At 39.5% G+C, this 17,613-nt stretch overlaps 1 protein-coding gene across 1 annotated transcript; it reads right to left on the bottom strand.

Moving 5' to 3' along the window:
- LOC119777297 (monoacylglycerol lipase ABHD2-like) lies at window positions 1-16,832 on the bottom strand. Its single transcript, XM_038276118.1, has 10 exons — window positions 16,748-16,832; window positions 14,758-14,985; window positions 14,470-14,645; window positions 14,094-14,261; window positions 11,898-12,081; window positions 9,886-9,978; window positions 9,653-9,754; window positions 9,500-9,569; window positions 9,221-9,305; window positions 1-1,114 (listed from the first exon to the last, which is right to left on the bottom strand). Exons 2-10 carry the CDS (start codon window positions 14,967-14,969, stop codon window positions 903-905), a joined length of 1,302 nt encoding a protein of 433 aa, XP_038132046.1. The 5' UTR covers window positions 14,970-14,985; window positions 16,748-16,832; the 3' UTR covers window positions 1-902.
- Between the last annotated feature and the right edge of the window lie 781 nt (window positions 16,833-17,613).

Raw genomic sequence — 17,613 nt, 5'->3', positions numbered from 1 at the left:
TTTGTTTCGGTTTTACACATCCGTATTTTTCCTTCATTCTCAGAAAGAGTTTTACAAAGATCACTGCTGGTGCAGTTGTATCATCTGCTGCAGGTATTTAAGAGTTTACTTCAAAGATAAAACATAATTTCTTGTAAAAAAAAAAAAAAATCTCATATTCTTTTGCTTCTGGCACAATGTGTTGCTGTGAGAGACGACAGCTTTTGTTTCAAGTATTTAACTAATGAGGGAAATTTGTAAGCAGCTTAAACTATTACAATTTGGCATTTAATCTGAGGCGGTCAGCCACATGGAGTTTATAATAAAGCCTCGAAGCAATAAAAAAAAAGACTGTTTCTGTCATATTTGTGGGACAGATTGAAATGTAAACTACAGATCAATAAAATAAAGTGCTGTGGATCAGTCCTTGGAATGGTTCAAGCTCTCTCATGCTGCCGAAGCACAGCGATTTAAAGTGCTCATACAGAACAGAACAATAATTTAGCTATCAAAAAAAAGAGCTAAAAGACGTCTGAAAACATCAAACTTTATATATTAACCTGGAAAGCAGCCGTGGAAACGGTACAGGAAGTCCTGCTGGTTCTGGTTGGAGTTGTGAGGGATTATAATCAGCGTTATATCTCAGATCGACAAATTACGTTTATGAGTCAGTGTGATTATTTTTTTGCAGCTTTCAGAGAATAGCGAGTTAAATAAAGCTACCAGCAGTTCAGAGTCGGCGTGCGCCTCTCTGCAGTTTCTATGAAGGAGATGGTAGATTAGTGGTTAAAAGAAGCAGTTATTCAGTGTTAGATCACATCACACTCACTGCTGTTACCCCAAGCAGGATTAAACCTAATCTGCTGAGATTTTTCTGTGAATTACTGTAAGATCATGAGGTCAAAGCCTCAGGTATGCAGGTGTCATCCACTGGGTTTCAGCCATGAATGCGTGTTTGGCTCTGCGGTCCCCTGGCAGCCCTTCTGTTGCCTCTCCCAGTTGCAGATGGCGTCGGTGTATTCAACTATGACCTTGTCCATCCAGGTGAGGGGCTGAGGGAAAAGCACGGCTCCTTCAAAGAAGCCCATGTGGCCTCCGTGCTCAGTCAGTGCAAACGTCACATTGGGCATCTCCTCTACAATATGAGACAGAGAGAGAGAAACGGCAATGTTTACATCCACCAGTGAAAGGAAAGGATGTCAGAATCATTTGGTGTTTTAATGATTTCAGAACCTCTGAGAAACAAAAACTAAAAACACGGAGGTGGCAGCATCATGCAAAGGGTATATTCTGCTGACGCAGAGTCTGCAGAATATACCCTGGATAGCGATTATCTCTCAGTTCCTTAACTTCACTTCAAATCAGTAGAAACAGTGGAAGGAATTAAGGAGTTATTTTTTTTCTAGAGCACTCTTTAAACTAAGTTAGAAGAAGTCCTGCTTTCAGCCCCCTGGATGCCCCCCCAAAGACCCTCACCTCAAACCAAATGTAATTGGAGAAAGTGGAGTGTGTGTGCCAGGACAATGATTCCCTTCCTGAGTCTGCAACATAGGCCAATTTATGTTTTTTTTTTCTTTGTTTTTTTGGAGATGGAAAGCATAAAATGCAAAATAATTAAATGCTCAAATTAAAAGATTAAGTAAAATTATTTTTATTTAATTGTATATTACACTTTTGGACAATCATCAATACTTTTGATTGAGAGGGGCACTCATGGTATGAAAAAAGTGACCAAAGGGGAACACAAGTCAAAAAAGAAATAAAACAGAAATAAACTCGACCAGACAGATGTTAAATGTGTGACCAGTGATGGTTACACCTACATGAGCTTGAATAGAAACATTCAACCAGTGTTTTTTTTAAACAAATCTCTACACCAAAAGGTGCGATCATGAGTGGATCTGAACTGGGGATGCAACTAGTGATTATTTGGCTAATCGATTAATCTGGTTAGTGCTTTTTTCTTTAAATAATCTTGATTACTAATTGTATACCTAAAAGAAGAATCAATAAAAAGAAGAAGATGCAGGTATTATGTGGATTTTTCCTAACGGCCAGATGGGGAGAATAAGGGGCTAATTTTTGTTTAGCACAAGAACATGCTAGCAGCAGGAGCGACAGAGAACCAATGACTTAAATTCACACATTTTGCCATTTATTTGCTGCATTAAAGCTGCCAAACTAATGAAAAGACTGGGCTGAACTGCAGAGCTGAAATACAGAGCAGACGAAGCCCCGTCTTTCAGTAGAAGCTGTCACTACCCGACCCTTCCCTGAAGCACGATCCGTCCTGCGCAAACAAATATACATCCAGGTTTCCATAAATAATGTAATTATGGTACTAAAATGACTTATTTCTATCCTTAACTCACAAAAAATGCTATTACACATCTTTAAAAAATGTTTTATGACTTTTCTGAGACAATTTTGTTGCTTTTTTACGTTTTCTCCGTTAAACTACTTCTCAGACGTCATCATGGGACATGCTCCGAGCAGTCCGGCAAAATGTGATTAAACCATGTTTATCTGCATTTCAGTTGTTTCTTTAGATCACGCACTATACCATAATGTGAACACAAAAGGAAAACATAAAACTCAAAAACACTAGATTATTCTTTAGTGAAAAGCCAAAATATTTAGCTCCTGGAAGTAGCGTAGGATCCCATTCCCGGTGCAGATTAGGCAGAGACAACTGATAAAACAGAAAGGATTTTAAAGCATTTATTTTCTCAGGAAATACATTATTAACCTAGTAGAACATGATGTAATAACGTAAAATCCAGGGTCCAATGTAAAAAAAACGGCGTTTCCCTTTAAATGTTGTGGGCTCGGCTTATAGTGAGATGCACTCTATAGTCTGGAAAGTCCAGTATATATATTTTTTCTTACAATCTTGGTATAATTACTGCTCTAAGTGGGTCACTCTAAACAGCTAAAAGCATGTTTTAGAGTTTCTATAACCCATTTTAATGATTATTCGATTACTAAATTAGTTGGCAGTTATTTCAATAATCAATTAATCACGATGTTCCAATAAATTGTTTCAGCCCCAATCTGAACAATTCGCTGAATCGCTCGTTGTAACATCAGTGATCATAGTAACACAAGACTGGATTAAGTGTTTCTGATCAGAGCTTCATTCATGCCATTAATATTTTTGGCTTGTTAAAATATGTCAGCTGCCTATTGTTATCAGGCTATGTTTGCTTGAACATGATTGACTAATACTTTCTCTACTTTTTGGTTTGTTGTTCTTCATCTTCAGTCTGACATTTCAGTGTTATGATAAATGATGTCACCACTGGTGTGAAACAAAGAGTCACTGGGCTTTCAATGTAGGAGCCGTATCAGTTACATCCTTCGGGTTAAACATGTTTATTTAATCTACTACGGATGGAAACTAGCTATTAGACAGTCTCAAGTCTCAGCATACCCAACAGAGTAACCCAACCCTGGCAAACTGTGCCACTGTCTTAGCAAATTAGCAAGAGACTCATGGACACAGTGTCCTGCAGGAGTCTTATTTCATGCCAACCAGCAAAGCTGCTTTTGGCTTCTTGTCCTTTGTAATAAACCAATGATGTAGGACAGACGCACATGAAGTCAGTTTTACACAAACTCACATCAAACTGGATGCTAATTCCAAAAACATCTAAATAAAACAGCTATGTGATTAAAAACTAAATATGTGAACAGCTGTAAACTTTGAAAACAACATAATTTTTTTTTCTTTTTAAATATTTATAAATCTGTAGATTTATAGGATGCATTTTATTTTTACTGACATGACTGTTATCCTTATTTTACTTTTGGAAAACCATCAACAATGAAGGAACATTGCTGCATAAATGCTAATGACGGTAAAAGAAGGCTTGCGTTTCATTTGGCTGATTCAGATTTGATCCAAAGTTAGGAAAAGACAAAGGCATCTTTTAATGGATAATTAAAACTCCTTAAGGGATAATAAACCTGAAATGCTAAAGAGGGAAGTATTTAGCTCAGAGGAACGTTAAAACTAATCTTCAGTTCCCTCCACAGGGGAGGGAACCACTGCCGGCTTCCGTAGCGTCGTGAACGCGCATGTCTGCGCTTTCAGGAAATCCTATACACTACTGTTTATGCTCTAAAAACATTCTAAATGACTTCGTTTCGAGTAAATTCTGGATGCTACCCACTCAGGACACTTGGAATACATTGGACGAGCAGTATGGAGGAATATTGACACGTTTTTTGTGGACTTTTATGGACCTTTCTGTCTCGGGCACCATAGACCTCCATTATTTGAATGTCAGGAGATAGCAAGAAGCCTCCCAGATCTCCAGATGCATTTGAGATATCAAAAAAGTACTCCAGAGTGTTGTTCAGCATGGGGGTGAGTAGAAAATGAAGGCTAATCATGTTTTGGGTGTACTATTCCTTTAAGACAAAGCCATGAGTGTCCGACCCCAGATCAAAGACAGTTTGGAACCACTCCAAGGTTACAGTCGCTGTTAGGAGAGCTGAGAGAAAAGATGACCTAGGCTGTGTCCAAACGTCTGACCTAACCCCTCAATCATTATATAGAGAGGAGACTATATAGCAGACTATAGAGTAACTATATAGTGACTCTATAGTGGACTTTAACTCAGTTAACTGACCGTTCAGACACATGATCACTACTTTCCGCTCCCCGTTGGTCACATGACAGGGGGTAACCAGGGGAGCTCAGCCTCTCACGACCACCTCCCCATCACAAATCGTAACGCCAGGCATACACTGTGCGATTGTTTGCCCTTTTTTGACCATCCAGTCGTGCAAGAATTTTCCGATCGGCTTGATTTTCAGCTGATTGTGTGTCGTGCGTGGTGTAGTGTACAGGGGGTAACGAGGGGAGATCAGCCTCACATGACCATGCTAAGGAACCTAAAGGGTCTGGAGAAAATCAGACATGTTTAATTGTCAGTCGACCATCGTGGGTAAATCGCTCAGTGGGTTTGCGCAAACAAGGATTCTTCTTCTTCTCAGAATCTTCTTATCTTCTTCTTCCTCTCAGAAGAAAACACAGAAGCATGGCAGAGGTGTGAGTGAAATGGATAGCTTTTTTAAAAATTGACAGACCGTAGTAGCCACGTTTGCTCAGCCATGTCTTTGTCCAAATACATCCTTGCCTTTTATTTTTAGGGCTTTCAGCACGAAATTGAACAAATAGCCAAGGCAGCATGTTTCACTCTAGTGAGCTTCATATTCCTCTTCTACTCGTTTGGCTTCCGGATAGACGAGTCCGAGTAGCGCCATCTTACTGCGGAGCTGAGAGCCACCTGGTTTTTAGACATAGCGTGACCAGGTAGATCGGATCAGAGCGTTGGGTCACTCGGTGTGAGAACAAACATCGTGAGCTGTGAGCTTTTAAACCCTGCGGTTTCGTTGTACAGGTTGAGCTGTAGCTGCGTGCAGCGATTGAATAAAATCTTACAGTGTATGCCTGGCTTTATATGGCTAACGCCATCCCTGCTGTTAAACACTGACAGCAGCAGCATCAACCTAAAGGAATGTTCTTTAACAGGAACTAAAGTGTAATGCCACAAGCCATTATATAGAATTTTAAGATTAGTGGAACAACTTTCATGCAGGTTTTCCTTTGCAAACCCTAAAGGCTGCAGCCGCCTCTTCAAGACAATCGCATACGAGCCCCCCAATGATATTAAGATTATGAGACCCCCAAACTCTCTCTCTTTTCGTGAACCTAGGAGCGGAGGCCACATTGGGGGGGTTGTCTGAGTGGTTGTTGCTGCAGGCCAGGGACTACATGCGTCAGATGAGGGCTGAACGATTTTGCCAAAAATTTAATTTGTGATTATTCAACCAATATTCCGATTTTATTATGATTTTTCTTTGCACTAATGTCTAAGTCACTAAGCACAAGCATGTTGATGTTTTACTCCAGGGTTTCACAAGCCTGCTTGTGCTAAATCCAGTGTTGCAGGACTTTACTGTAACATTTGCATGAAAAAGTTCTATAATGCATAGGTCTAGGTGTTAGATGCAACTCTCTGTTCCCTTCTGTGCGACAGTATACACACTTTAATCGTATTACCGCCACGTAAAGTCTCAATACATTGTTAAATGTATTGAGACTAAAAATTTAACGCATCTGTGATTTGAAAATTTTCCTAAATTACGATTATAGTGCAAATGCAATTAATTGCGTAGCCCTTCTTCAGATTGTTGAAAGTTTCCGACTAACAGGCTACTTCCAGGACCAGATTAATGTAAAACAGACTGTCTGCAACATCCTGTCTTTAATCCAGGAGTAACTTGGTAACTTAACAGCTTTCATGGTTTATCAATCTCTCTGACCTTTGGTTCCAACTGTCCAAAGCATCACTGGATTCCTCTCATCATTTATCAAAATGGAGGTCAACAGAGGGAGCAGGTCTGGCAAAACATGAGAAAGTGTTTCCAGCTGAACCATTTGGGGTTTTTGATGATATCTGATAAATGTATGAATTTAGTACGTTCTGAAATTGAATGATGGTGACCACATGCTGGCTAACCAGATAATTAACCCTCTGCCATGTTGGTTAACACTCTTCGTTATTCTCTCGGGAACAATCACATATTGTTAGTTATTTATTTTGGATAAGGCAAATCAATTAATAAATTATCATTTTTTAAATGTTAAATGTTTAACCTCCTTGGATTTAGGGTGAACATATTTAAATAGATCTAAATGACTTTAAAAGCTAATTTAACCCTTTAACTCTTCAAGATCAACTTCTGCGTACAAACATAAAATCCATGCTGAACTTTGATATCGTGGCATCATTTCATTGATTATGCTTTCAACCATTTTCATTTGCCTTTTTATTCTACATGTGCATTGTGCCCACTAGGGCCGAAACAATTTATCAATTTTAACAATAATCGTCAATTTAGCAATTGTTTAACTGTTAACTGGATTATAGTCTGCAAGACGTGCTCTAAGCTCACAGTGCGACCCACTTAGAGCAGGAATTATATCAAAATTGTAAAAAACTATTTATAAAAATTTAGCATTTAAAATCAAAACATGTATTTTTGTCAATATCAAGAACTCAAGTGGAAAAGTTTAGTTTCACCTGATTTAATTTTGTAAAAAAATCTTCTTTAAGGTTTAAGCTTTTACGATTTGATTATTAATCGATTAATTGAAAAAAATGTTCAACAGATTGATTGACTTGCAAAATAATTATAATAGTTTACTAATTATAATAGTCTAAACTAATAATAGTTTAGACTTTTTCACAGAAATGTGTTTGACTTTGACCAAAATTATTTCCGGTAATAAACAATTATATTTATTGTGAATTGGTCTAAAAACATTCCAATTTCTCTAAATTAGTGAAAAGCTAATTTGATCATATCGAAAATTCTTCCAGATAAACTTTGGTTTTTAAACACAAGATTGAGTTTCACTAGTTTTAGTTAAGAGTGTTAAACTGAAATATGTTTGACTTGGAGCTGAATGATTTTTGTTAATAAACTCTTATATTTTGAACAGAAGTTGTGGTGAATTTATTCCATGTATGTGCAGAAATAACTGTTAGACCATGATTAGTGCTCGAATCACTCTTTCATCCATTGTTCTAACACACAGCTAGTAGGGCTGTGTGTCATAAACAGTATATAACAGCTGAAATAATATCTGGTTAAATAAGATATTTTCCACCCCTACAGGGGAGGGCAATAAACATCTTAAAGTATCAGAAATATACATTCCCAGTTTGCTGGGAATTGAAGAGAGCATAAAATCACAACACCAGATATTTAGTAATTCACTGTGAGAACACAAAGCCAAGTTCATTTGTAATCACACATCCTCCATTGGCAAATCTATGTAGAAAAGGTAAGAACAGCACAAACAATACTTCAATAATAAAGAATATATAATACTCGCAAACACACATAAAAGATGTCTTAATAAAAGAACTGAGTTAATTTGTTATTGTGATATTATCTTGCATTTTTTAACCTTATCCAGTTGAACTGGAAAGAGATTATACATAAATCATTAAACACATGATTAGCTTAAAATATTTCTATTATGAAATAAACACAGTAACTTCAAATATTTCCAGTATACTAGCTTTTATTTTACTTCACTTTTACTTTGAAAGGCTTCAAATAAACTTCTGGTTTTGACCGTAAAGGTCTGCAGCTAGACTCTCTAGGTAATTTTTTAATTTGGTCCTCACAAAACAAAAAACTTTTCCAGCCCTTATGCTACGTTCACACTGGACCCAGCAATAGCAGCAAAATCGCGTCTGATGCTTCATTTTTACTGCTTGTACCAGTTAGTTCTGACGCGCGGCTGAAGCAGCTTTGCTGCTCTGGCTCCGCGGCGCAAAAGTGTGTCTGACGCGCGTTGGGCGGAGCTTCACTATCCTTTCTTTGCCTTGCAGCTATATTTGCTGTGATCAGTGGGAATAAAGTAGTTTTAATATGTTTTTAAGTGAGAAAATACACCTGAAAACGTAATCAGTGCAGTCAGTTCATCCATATTATCATCCTGCCTTCCAATATTTTTTCTGTCGGAGCCGCTCAGACCCCCACATACCAGCGGTGCACCGACAGTTGGAATCTCTTCATCAGCAGCCTCTGGCTGGGTCCCCTCCTCACGGTTCACGGCGGCAGCTGGTAGGTGTTTTTCATCTAAATAATCCAAACTGCAGGCAGCAGGATAATAAAAGCGAACATATTCTGCCGGCAGATTTCTGCATTTTAAGTTAATTTAGGTGTCAATAAACTGTTTAAGAGGAGTGATCATAGCCTCTGATCATCAGCGCTGTGTCTCTCTCCCAGCCAGCTCCCAGATCAGCTTATCTGATTGGTTGATGCGGCGCGTCGAGCAGCAAAAGTTCAATTTTTCCATCTCGAGCAGCAGCGCGTTTGCGGCGCGTCACGCGTGTCAGATGCTTAAACGTGCCCGACGCGCTGCTTCAGCTGCTCAGACGCGCTGCACCTGCTGCTCAAAACGCGCTGCGGGACCTTTTGCTGCGCCTTGACGCGCGTCAATCATTGACTTTGCATGTAAACTCGCTGCTTCTGTCGCGCCAGCTGCGTCCGGTGTGAACGCAGCATTATTTTTTACTACATAATAAAATATTTTTGAATGTACCCCTTGCAATGCACTCACGGACCACTAGGGGTACAAGTACCTCCAGGATGGGAATCACTGCTGTATAGGAAGCAAATGAGGATTTGTTTTTAGTTGACCACTAACCTGCCAGTCTGCAGGGTATAGCCAGAAGTGACCGATGAACTAAAGGATCATCTAAGGAGTTCATCAGGAGGAGCGGTACAGATACCTGCAGAAACATTTCAATGTCAGTTTAATCCTGGATTGCCACTTCAGCAGTATCCATTATAACATTAATTGTACAAGCACCAGACCATTAAAAGGAAATCCATTGGATGGTTAGTGTTTACCACGTTATTCAAGCACTGATGGCAGATAGAACAACTTTATTACAGAATCCAGTTTAGGATACTTTAAACTCACATTGTGAATATAGTGCACACAGCTCTCCTTCTCATAGTACTCCCTCAAGGAGCCGTAGCCGTGGAATTTCCTGCAGGGAAACCATGTGATACGATCAGACTGAATGTGCATCAGCTGCATTCCCATCGACTCATTAACCTGATAGTATTTCACCTCATTATGTTGTCATCTATCTGCATCAGAGAGGTAGCTGTGTACAGCCTGTTGAGGTCTGCATCAGCAATATTGCTGGAGGACATGCCCAGCAAACTGCCCCTGTGAACCAAGATCAGCATGGAGATGAAAATCAGCAGAAACTTTAATATTGACACATCTTCTCAGGGTTAGATGAACCAAACAAAGCAGGGCGGTCGTTTCGGGGAAGGTGTGTATTAGTTTTCCTCTACCTGTGTGACAGAATGAGCTTCTTCATGTTTCCTGCCAGCACAAAGTTATAAAGGCGTCGACACTGGTCCCACTGCAGGAATGTTTCCTGGGCCCTAGAGGCATGGAAGGACATTCATGCAAAATTAGAAAAGGAAAACACATTTCTACAGTGTTTGGCAAAACTATTCAGACCCCTTGACTTTATTTTGTCAACATTAGGGCTGCAACTAATGAATTATTCTCTCGATTATTTCATTGATTAATAGATTAATAATATGAAAGCAAAACGTTCCTTAAAGAAGACTTTTTGCAAAATTAAACCAGATGAAACTAAAACTTTTTCATTTAAGGAGTTCTGGATAGGGCAGATTTACAGATGAAAAAGATTTTTATCATAAAACCAAAATGTCATACACACTCCGCTTTGTTTTTAAAAGATATAAACATTAAAAATATAACCGCGGATGTGTGGGGGACAGTGATTGGCCTACATGTTATGAATGCTGGCGTACCATAAAGAATAAATTATGAACAGTTTAGTTTGTGCCTTCAAGTCGTTGCCCATAGGAAGACGTTACGTGGATATAACCTAACGGAATATCTTCAGAACGGCTCCAAATGGCACAAAACTCATATGGGTGAGTAGAACATGATGTAATAACGTAAAATCAAGGAGCCAAAGTAAAAAAAACGGTGTTCCCCTTTAAATGGAGAGGGCTGGTCTTTTCAAAAATAACGAAAATCCTCCATGACAGCTTTAATGAAATCTGCGGAGCAATGCAGAAGTCAGACCAGAAAAACTCCTCCTATGGATTCTTAAACTGTAAAGACTGCTTCAAATTTGCATATATGCATTTCTCATGCCTCTTAGTTCTCTGATCTCCAGCAGTATATGGGTGAAAGGCGGGGTTCTGTCACCAGTCTGTCACAGGGTGAAGCAGACACACACAATCATACGCACAAAAACTCACAGCTAAGGACAATTTAACAATGCCCATTAAGATAACAGTCAGGTTTTTAGACTGTGGGAGGAAGCCAGACTACCACCACTGCAAAAACCTGGAAATAAGTAAACATTTGGTAAATTAAGTGTATTTACTCTTAATTGGAGTGGGTAAATAAGATGATTTGCCAATAGAATGAGATAATTCAATAATATGCACTTAAAATAAGATAATGCAATTGTTTTTTTTTTCTGAGTCTAAATCCAAATAGTCTTGTTCCATTGGCAAAGTGTCTCACTTACCTCCTCAATTAAAGAAAAAATGACTTATTTAGATTTCAATGTTTTGGAGTGCATGTCTATGGAATGTGGGAGGAAGCCAGAGTACCCAGAGAGAACCCATGCATGCACAGGGAGAACATACAGTAAGACTCTGGACTGTGATTCAAACCCAGGACTGTTTTGCTGCAAGGCAAGACTGCTACACACAGTGACTCTGTGCAGCATCTAAATATATATGTAAAACAATATAACAATTTAAAATAGGCTTTGTCCCACCAGTTAGTTCTTTTTATAACTAAACTGCACACATTAACTGTGTTTAGTCATATTCCTTTAGTTTGATCTTTTAGAAAAAAAAAATAGTGAAGACAGAAGTACAGATGAAATTTCTGAAAATTAAACCTCAGTAATCTCATCCAGGGGTTGCTGAAGTTGCAGGATAGGGGCTCTGGACGACCTGACCACATGTTTTCTGCCCTGTTTGGGTAGAAAACACATTGATCCTAATCTAGATGTAAAGTTTTTTTTTTGTGACATTTGAAATTTTCCCCAGACATTTTTTTTTTTCCTAGCAGGTTTTATTCCAGCAGATCTAAAGGTAATTAAAGTAAAGCCTCCCCAGAGCATGATGCAACCACCAGCCCGTTTCACAGTAGGGGAATTGTGCTTATTAGGAATGTGAAGCCTTTCTATTTTCAGATGATGGATAGAAGAACGCTCTGGGATATTGTTTTATAACCTCACATGAAGCCAAATACTCTAACTTAAATTCATTGTTTGGGTTGTTGGCATGTCCAGTGCACCGACCTGAGGGCGCTGTATCCTTGGCAGACGCTGACGCAGCACAGCACTCGCTCCTGGTTGGACCGATTCTCTCCCAGGAACTTGCACACTATGTTTCCTCCCAGACTGAAGCCTACAACCACCAGCAGTGTTTGGGGAAAGGTACGCTTGATGTAGTCCACCATGGCCCCGAATTCCCAAGTACAACCTGAAGTAGAGGAAAAAGAAAATGCTTTGCTACATACAGTGGGTACGAAAAGTATTCAGACCCCTTTAAATTTTTCACTCTGTTTCATTGCAGCCATTTGCTAAAATCAATAAAGTAAATTTTATTTCCCAATAATGTACACTCAGCACCCCATCTTAACAAAAAAGAAACTGAAATGTAGACATTTTTTGCAAATTTATTAAAAAAGAAAATCTAAAATACCAAATGGTCATAAGTATTCAGACCCTTTGCTTTGATACTCCTATTTAACTCACATGCAGTCAATTTCTTCTGATCCTTGTTCAGATGGTTCTGCTCCTTCATTGGTGTCCAGCCGTGTTTAAATAAACTGATCGGACTTTTATTAGGAAAGGCACATATCTGTCTATGTAAGAGCTTCCAGCTCACAGTACATGTCAGAGCAAACGAGAATCATGAGGTTGAAGGAACTGCCCAGGAAGATCAGAGACAGAATTGGGGCAATGCACAGATCTGTCCAGGGTTAAAAAAGAATTTAGCAGCCCTCAAGGTTCCTAAGAGCACATAGACCTCAATAATCCTCAAATGGAAGAAGTTTGGGACGACCAGAACTCTTCCTGGACATGGTCATCTGGCCAAACTGAGCAATCGTGGGGGGACAGCCTTGCTGAGAGAGGTAAAGAAGAACCCAAATATCACTGTGACTGAGCTCCAGAGATGCAGTAGGGAGATGGGAGAAAGTTCACCATCACTGCAGCCCTCCACCAGTCAGGGCTTTATGGCACGGTGGCCCAATGGAAGCGTGCATAGAGTTTACCAACAAACACATGAAGGACTCCCAGACTATGGGAAAGAAGATTCTCTGGTCTGATGAGACCAAGATTGAATGTTTTGGCATATATTCTAAGCAGTATGTAAGGACAAAACCAGGCACTGCTCATCAGATGCCCAATACAATCCCAACAGTGAAACATGGTGGCGGCAGCATCATGCTATGGGGTGTTTTTCAGCTGCAGCGACAGGTTGCAATTGAAGGTAAATTGAATGTACAGAGATATCCTGGAAGAAAACCTCTTCCAGAATGCTCAGGACCTCAGACTGGGCCCAATGTTCACCTCCCAACAACTTGGACTTACACAAATTTTATTGCCGTTCTTTTGTATACACAGAGTGTATACAAAATTATATTTCGTTTATTAAAGCTTTTCAGACAGTAAACTAACATTTCCATTCCATAAAGTGCAGCAGTGATCAAATATAAAGACAATGACCTTAGGCACAAAGCTAAAATAACAAAGGAGTGGCTTGGGGAGAACTCTGTGAACATTCCTGATTGGCCCAGCCGGAACCCTAACCTAAACCCAATTGAGCATCTCTGGAGGGACCTGAATATGGCCGTCCACCAACGCTCACCATCCAACCTGACAGAACTGGAGGGGATCTACAGGGAAGAATGGCAGAGGATCCCCACATCCAGGAGTGAAAAACTTGTTGCATCATTTCCGAGAAGACTCATGGCTGCTCTAGCACAAAAGAGTGTTTCAACTCAATACTGAGCAAAGGGTTTGAATACTTATGACCATGTGATATTTCAGTTCTTCTTTATTAACAAATTTAAAAAAAAACTTTCTACTTTTTTTTCTGTCAAGATTGGGTGCTGAGTGTACATTAATAAGAAATAAAATAAACTTTAGTGATTTTACCAAATGGCTGCAATGAAACAAAGAGTTTTATCAAAAGACTTAAAGTAAAAAAAACAATCCACTGAACTTTGTTTCCAAGTTTGAAGACTTTTTGTTAGCCATCCAGGAAGCTTTTTCAATTCAGAATGTCAGAATTGGCATTTAGTTTGAAGCTTTATATAGTAACCCAAACAATTGTTTTGGCTTAGAAAACATGCAAATTAAACCAGATGAATTAAAAAATTGTGAAAAATGTAAAGGGGTCTGAATACTTTCCATTCCCCCTGCATATATCACCATCTAGAAGATCTGTGTTAGATCCTGGCAGTAAATCATGTTGACCCTCCTTACCGCAGGTAAACATGCGCGGCGAGGTGAGCTCCATGTCAGGCAGAGCTCCCAGATGGTTGAGGACGGCACAGCGGTAACCCCGCCGCTGGGAGTAATCCACAAAGGTTCGAATGTAGTTCTTCTTACTATGGTTACCAATCCCAGGGCAGATTACCATAGTAACATCATCTGACACCCAAACAAAGAAACCAAATGAAAACATTAACTGGAGTCACTCTGAGAGTCAGGGTGTGTTTGTGTGTTTCTCATTGGAGTTGTTCATGCTCCTGCATTCTTCAGCCTGAAGCACTCTGCATCCAAATAAGCAAGCAGATAAAAACAAAACAATACTATAATAGTAAACCGACCCCTAAGCTGACACTCAGATGCTACCGACCTCCTGTGCTGTGCTCTCCAAGAGCTTCAAACAGGTCAAAGGTGGCTGTGGCTCCGTCCTGCATCGGGAGGAATACACGAAGCCCGCAGGGTGTTGGAGTGCTGACACGTCCCATCTTGCCATACAGAGCTGTCTGAAGATGACCACTCTTCCCCCACAGTAAGGGAGGAATGTATCTGAGGGGAATCACAACCTCCAGATTACAAAAATGTATCCTCCTTCACAGCCAGATGGTTTAGTGGAAAGGAGAGGGACAGAAGCAAAGATCATGCGCTGTGTGAAACCCACTCCTTGGACAGCGTGGGGCAGGACTTGAGCAGGTATCGGCTGAGCGGCGTGTCCTGACTGATGATCTCTGGGGCCGCAGGTGAACTCGTCAGATTGAGGCAGCGCACAATGACGTAGAGGACTGCAGCCACTGCGGCCAGCTTCATGCCATCAAACATGGCTGGCAGCTCGGAGCCAAAGGTCTCCATGTCGCCATCCTCCGAGAATGTCATGGTGGGAACTTTAGACCTGTGGTTCATTGGAACAACAAACACCTTGCTAAGGTTGTATCATATTTCTACGTGTCTCCTTACAAACACATTTATTTGTATTTTTATGGGACAGACCAACCAATAGAACATAACTGTGAATTCAACATCGTCTGATCTGCTCCTGGTCTCCATGGTGCTCTTCTAAAGGCTTTATTTAAATAAAAAGCAATGCTAGCTAACCTTTGAAAAATAAGCTCCACAAACTCCATCAAAGTGAAAACGAAGCTGCTGCCCCCTGAGATGATTCCCATTTATTTTCTCTGCAGCGATCACTCTTTAATTAACAATTCTTTCATCGTTAAATGAATCAAAATAATGGAGGGGATACTTTTATCCTGACAAAAGTTTGACTTTAGAGGGAGATTAAACAAAACATTTGGATTTATGAAATGTATTATGAGGAAAAACTATTATCAATGATTATCAGTGATAATCAATTGTTTGTTGCCAGATCATGACATCATACACATTAGCAGATGAGGATTCATCCATGGCTCCTGCCTTATCAAAATATTACACTTTGTTCTTAGCTGAAGGACGCCGCTCTCATTCCATTCCCAGCTCTTCGCCACGTACAGAATGAAGATGATAACTGCAGGAACTGTCCTAGTTAGAGAAACTACATTAGTTCTGACACGCAACAGGCAGCTAATATTAGGGATTAACAGACTCAAACATTATTAATAATAATAATCCTAACAATTCCCTCTGACAAGGTGACATTTTTAAAGTCACCTTTAAACAAACGCTTGTATGTCCGCAAACCCATTAATGTCTGTTTATGACCGGGATATTAAAAGAAAAGAAAAACGTTCTTTCATCATACAATCATCAAATAAAGAATCAACAGTCTCCCTGATGATGTAGCATTAATCAGGGATCAAAAGTAATCACAATCAAAACTTCACGCTGTCATTTAAGACCACAGGTTCAGCATCTAACTACAATTTGGGTTTCATCTAATTAAAGGAAAGCTGTTTTAGTTTCCTATGCGCACATTATTTTAATTTACAATAGATTAGGTAATCTAAGCCTATAACTGTAATAAGGTCAAATTCATCTACTGTTACTCCCACCTGGAGGCTTCCTAAGTGTGACTGCTCATCATGGATAAACCATCCATCCACATTTACCAATAGTTCAGTCACAGTAGGGACCAGAAAACCCCACCTTATCGAAACAGTAGTAAAAATGGTGGATGAGCCCAGGGAAATAACATTCTGAGCAAGAAGACCCCATTTTGAATCTGATAATTAGCATAACCATCTAAGTAAATAACCTAAAGCCAATCATGTTCTGAGACTGTCTACATCAAAACAAAAGAGGAATAAAACATGATCTTGGTTGGTCTGAAGCAAAATATTTACATGTTCTTCATAATGAAACCGTTTTAAATAATTGCCCTGCACTTTCAGTGGTCTTGGAGTCCAAATACTAAGTCACCGGCCCCCCAAAAATAAAAATAAATAAATAAAAATAACAAGCATCAGGTGCTAGAGAGTCATCATGCTCAGATAATTTGGCCTCTTGGTGAATTCATTGCTTCCAACTTAGAAGAAATATTTTAATCTCAATAGGAAACATTTACAACCTTAAAGGAAATGATTCACACAGAAATTATAGTTCATGAAATATTAAGATCATCATCTTAAAGCATTTGCTTAAATCAGCAATAATGATCCTTAAAATAAACAAGTTTAAATGATTTAAGTGATGGTAAAGCAACAGCTCTGACTCACCTTTCTGCTTTAGAACCAACAATTACTGCACTGCTAGAAAAGAAAAAAACACGTAATAAAGAAAACTTCACACAATGACACACAAAGACGCTACAATTAAGGTAAAAATGAAAAACAAAAATGTATCTTGGTTGGTTTAACTTTACCGTGAGCTGGTGAAAGCAGAGAACAGGTTCAGTTTTTCTCTTCCAGGTAAAACTGGAACAGAACGAACAGGGGAGAGAAAAAGAAAATAAAACCACACGGACGCCGCAATGAATGTCGCAAAAGTTTCTAAAGTTTTTAAAAAGACACTTCCGGACTCACCATTGTGTTTAAGGAGCTGGCAGAGTTTATTTACAGGCGTCTCTTCCTGCGGAGAAACTGACCAGCTGAGCAGCGAGCCGGAGATGCCTTCAGGTTCCTCCCAGAAAGCTCCAAAATTAAAAAACTTTTCCTCCCACAACTCTAGATAAGTGACGTCCTGAACACGGATTAACTGATATGTGTGTATGTTCTCCCTCACAATAAGGCTATGTTACATGCTTATTCGTATATTCCTTCCGTTTACGGTCCATTTCTCATTTCCGTGGAGTAGTCTTTGGCCCTTTAAGAAAGTTTCAACAGCCCCGAAAGGCAGCACAGCAAACAGCGATCCTTCCCACTGAACCCTACCTCAGCTTTACTGTCACCTCCCTCCCAGTTTGTCTGGTCAGGCATACGCCCTGTGACTGACTGCTGCACACTAAGGTCACAAATATGTGCCCTGATGACAGGACATAGTTGCATAATCCCTCTGAATAACATTCAACATCCAGTGGAAGGACGGAAGTTCACAAACTAAACTAAACTACGCTCAGACTCTTCTGAAAGGAAATAAAAATGTA

The sequence above is a fragment of the Cyprinodon tularosa genome, unplaced genomic scaffold (assembly GCF_016077235.1).
Source record: "Cyprinodon tularosa strain WSP-4 unplaced genomic scaffold, ASM1607723v1 ctg999, whole genome shotgun sequence".
In the NCBI taxonomy this organism is placed as follows: domain Eukaryota; kingdom Metazoa; phylum Chordata; class Actinopteri; order Cyprinodontiformes; family Cyprinodontidae; genus Cyprinodon; species Cyprinodon tularosa.
This window is presented reverse-complemented; position numbering and strand designations above follow the sequence as displayed.

Bases quoted from the DNA above. Each gene is read 5' to 3' on its own strand.
- LOC119777297 (XM_038276118.1), bottom strand. From the start codon at position 14,969: ATGACATTCTCGGAGGATGGCGACATGGAGACCTTTGGCTCCGAGCTG. The intron at 14,262-14,469 runs GTCGGTAGCATC...TTTGGGTGTCAG, and splicing joins TGGAGAGCACAGCACAGGAG to ATGATGTTACTATGGTAATC. The intron at 9,755-9,885 runs GTAGAGGAAAAC...CTTGGTTCACAG, and splicing joins AAGCTCATTCTGTCACACAG to GGGCAGTTTGCTGGGCATGT.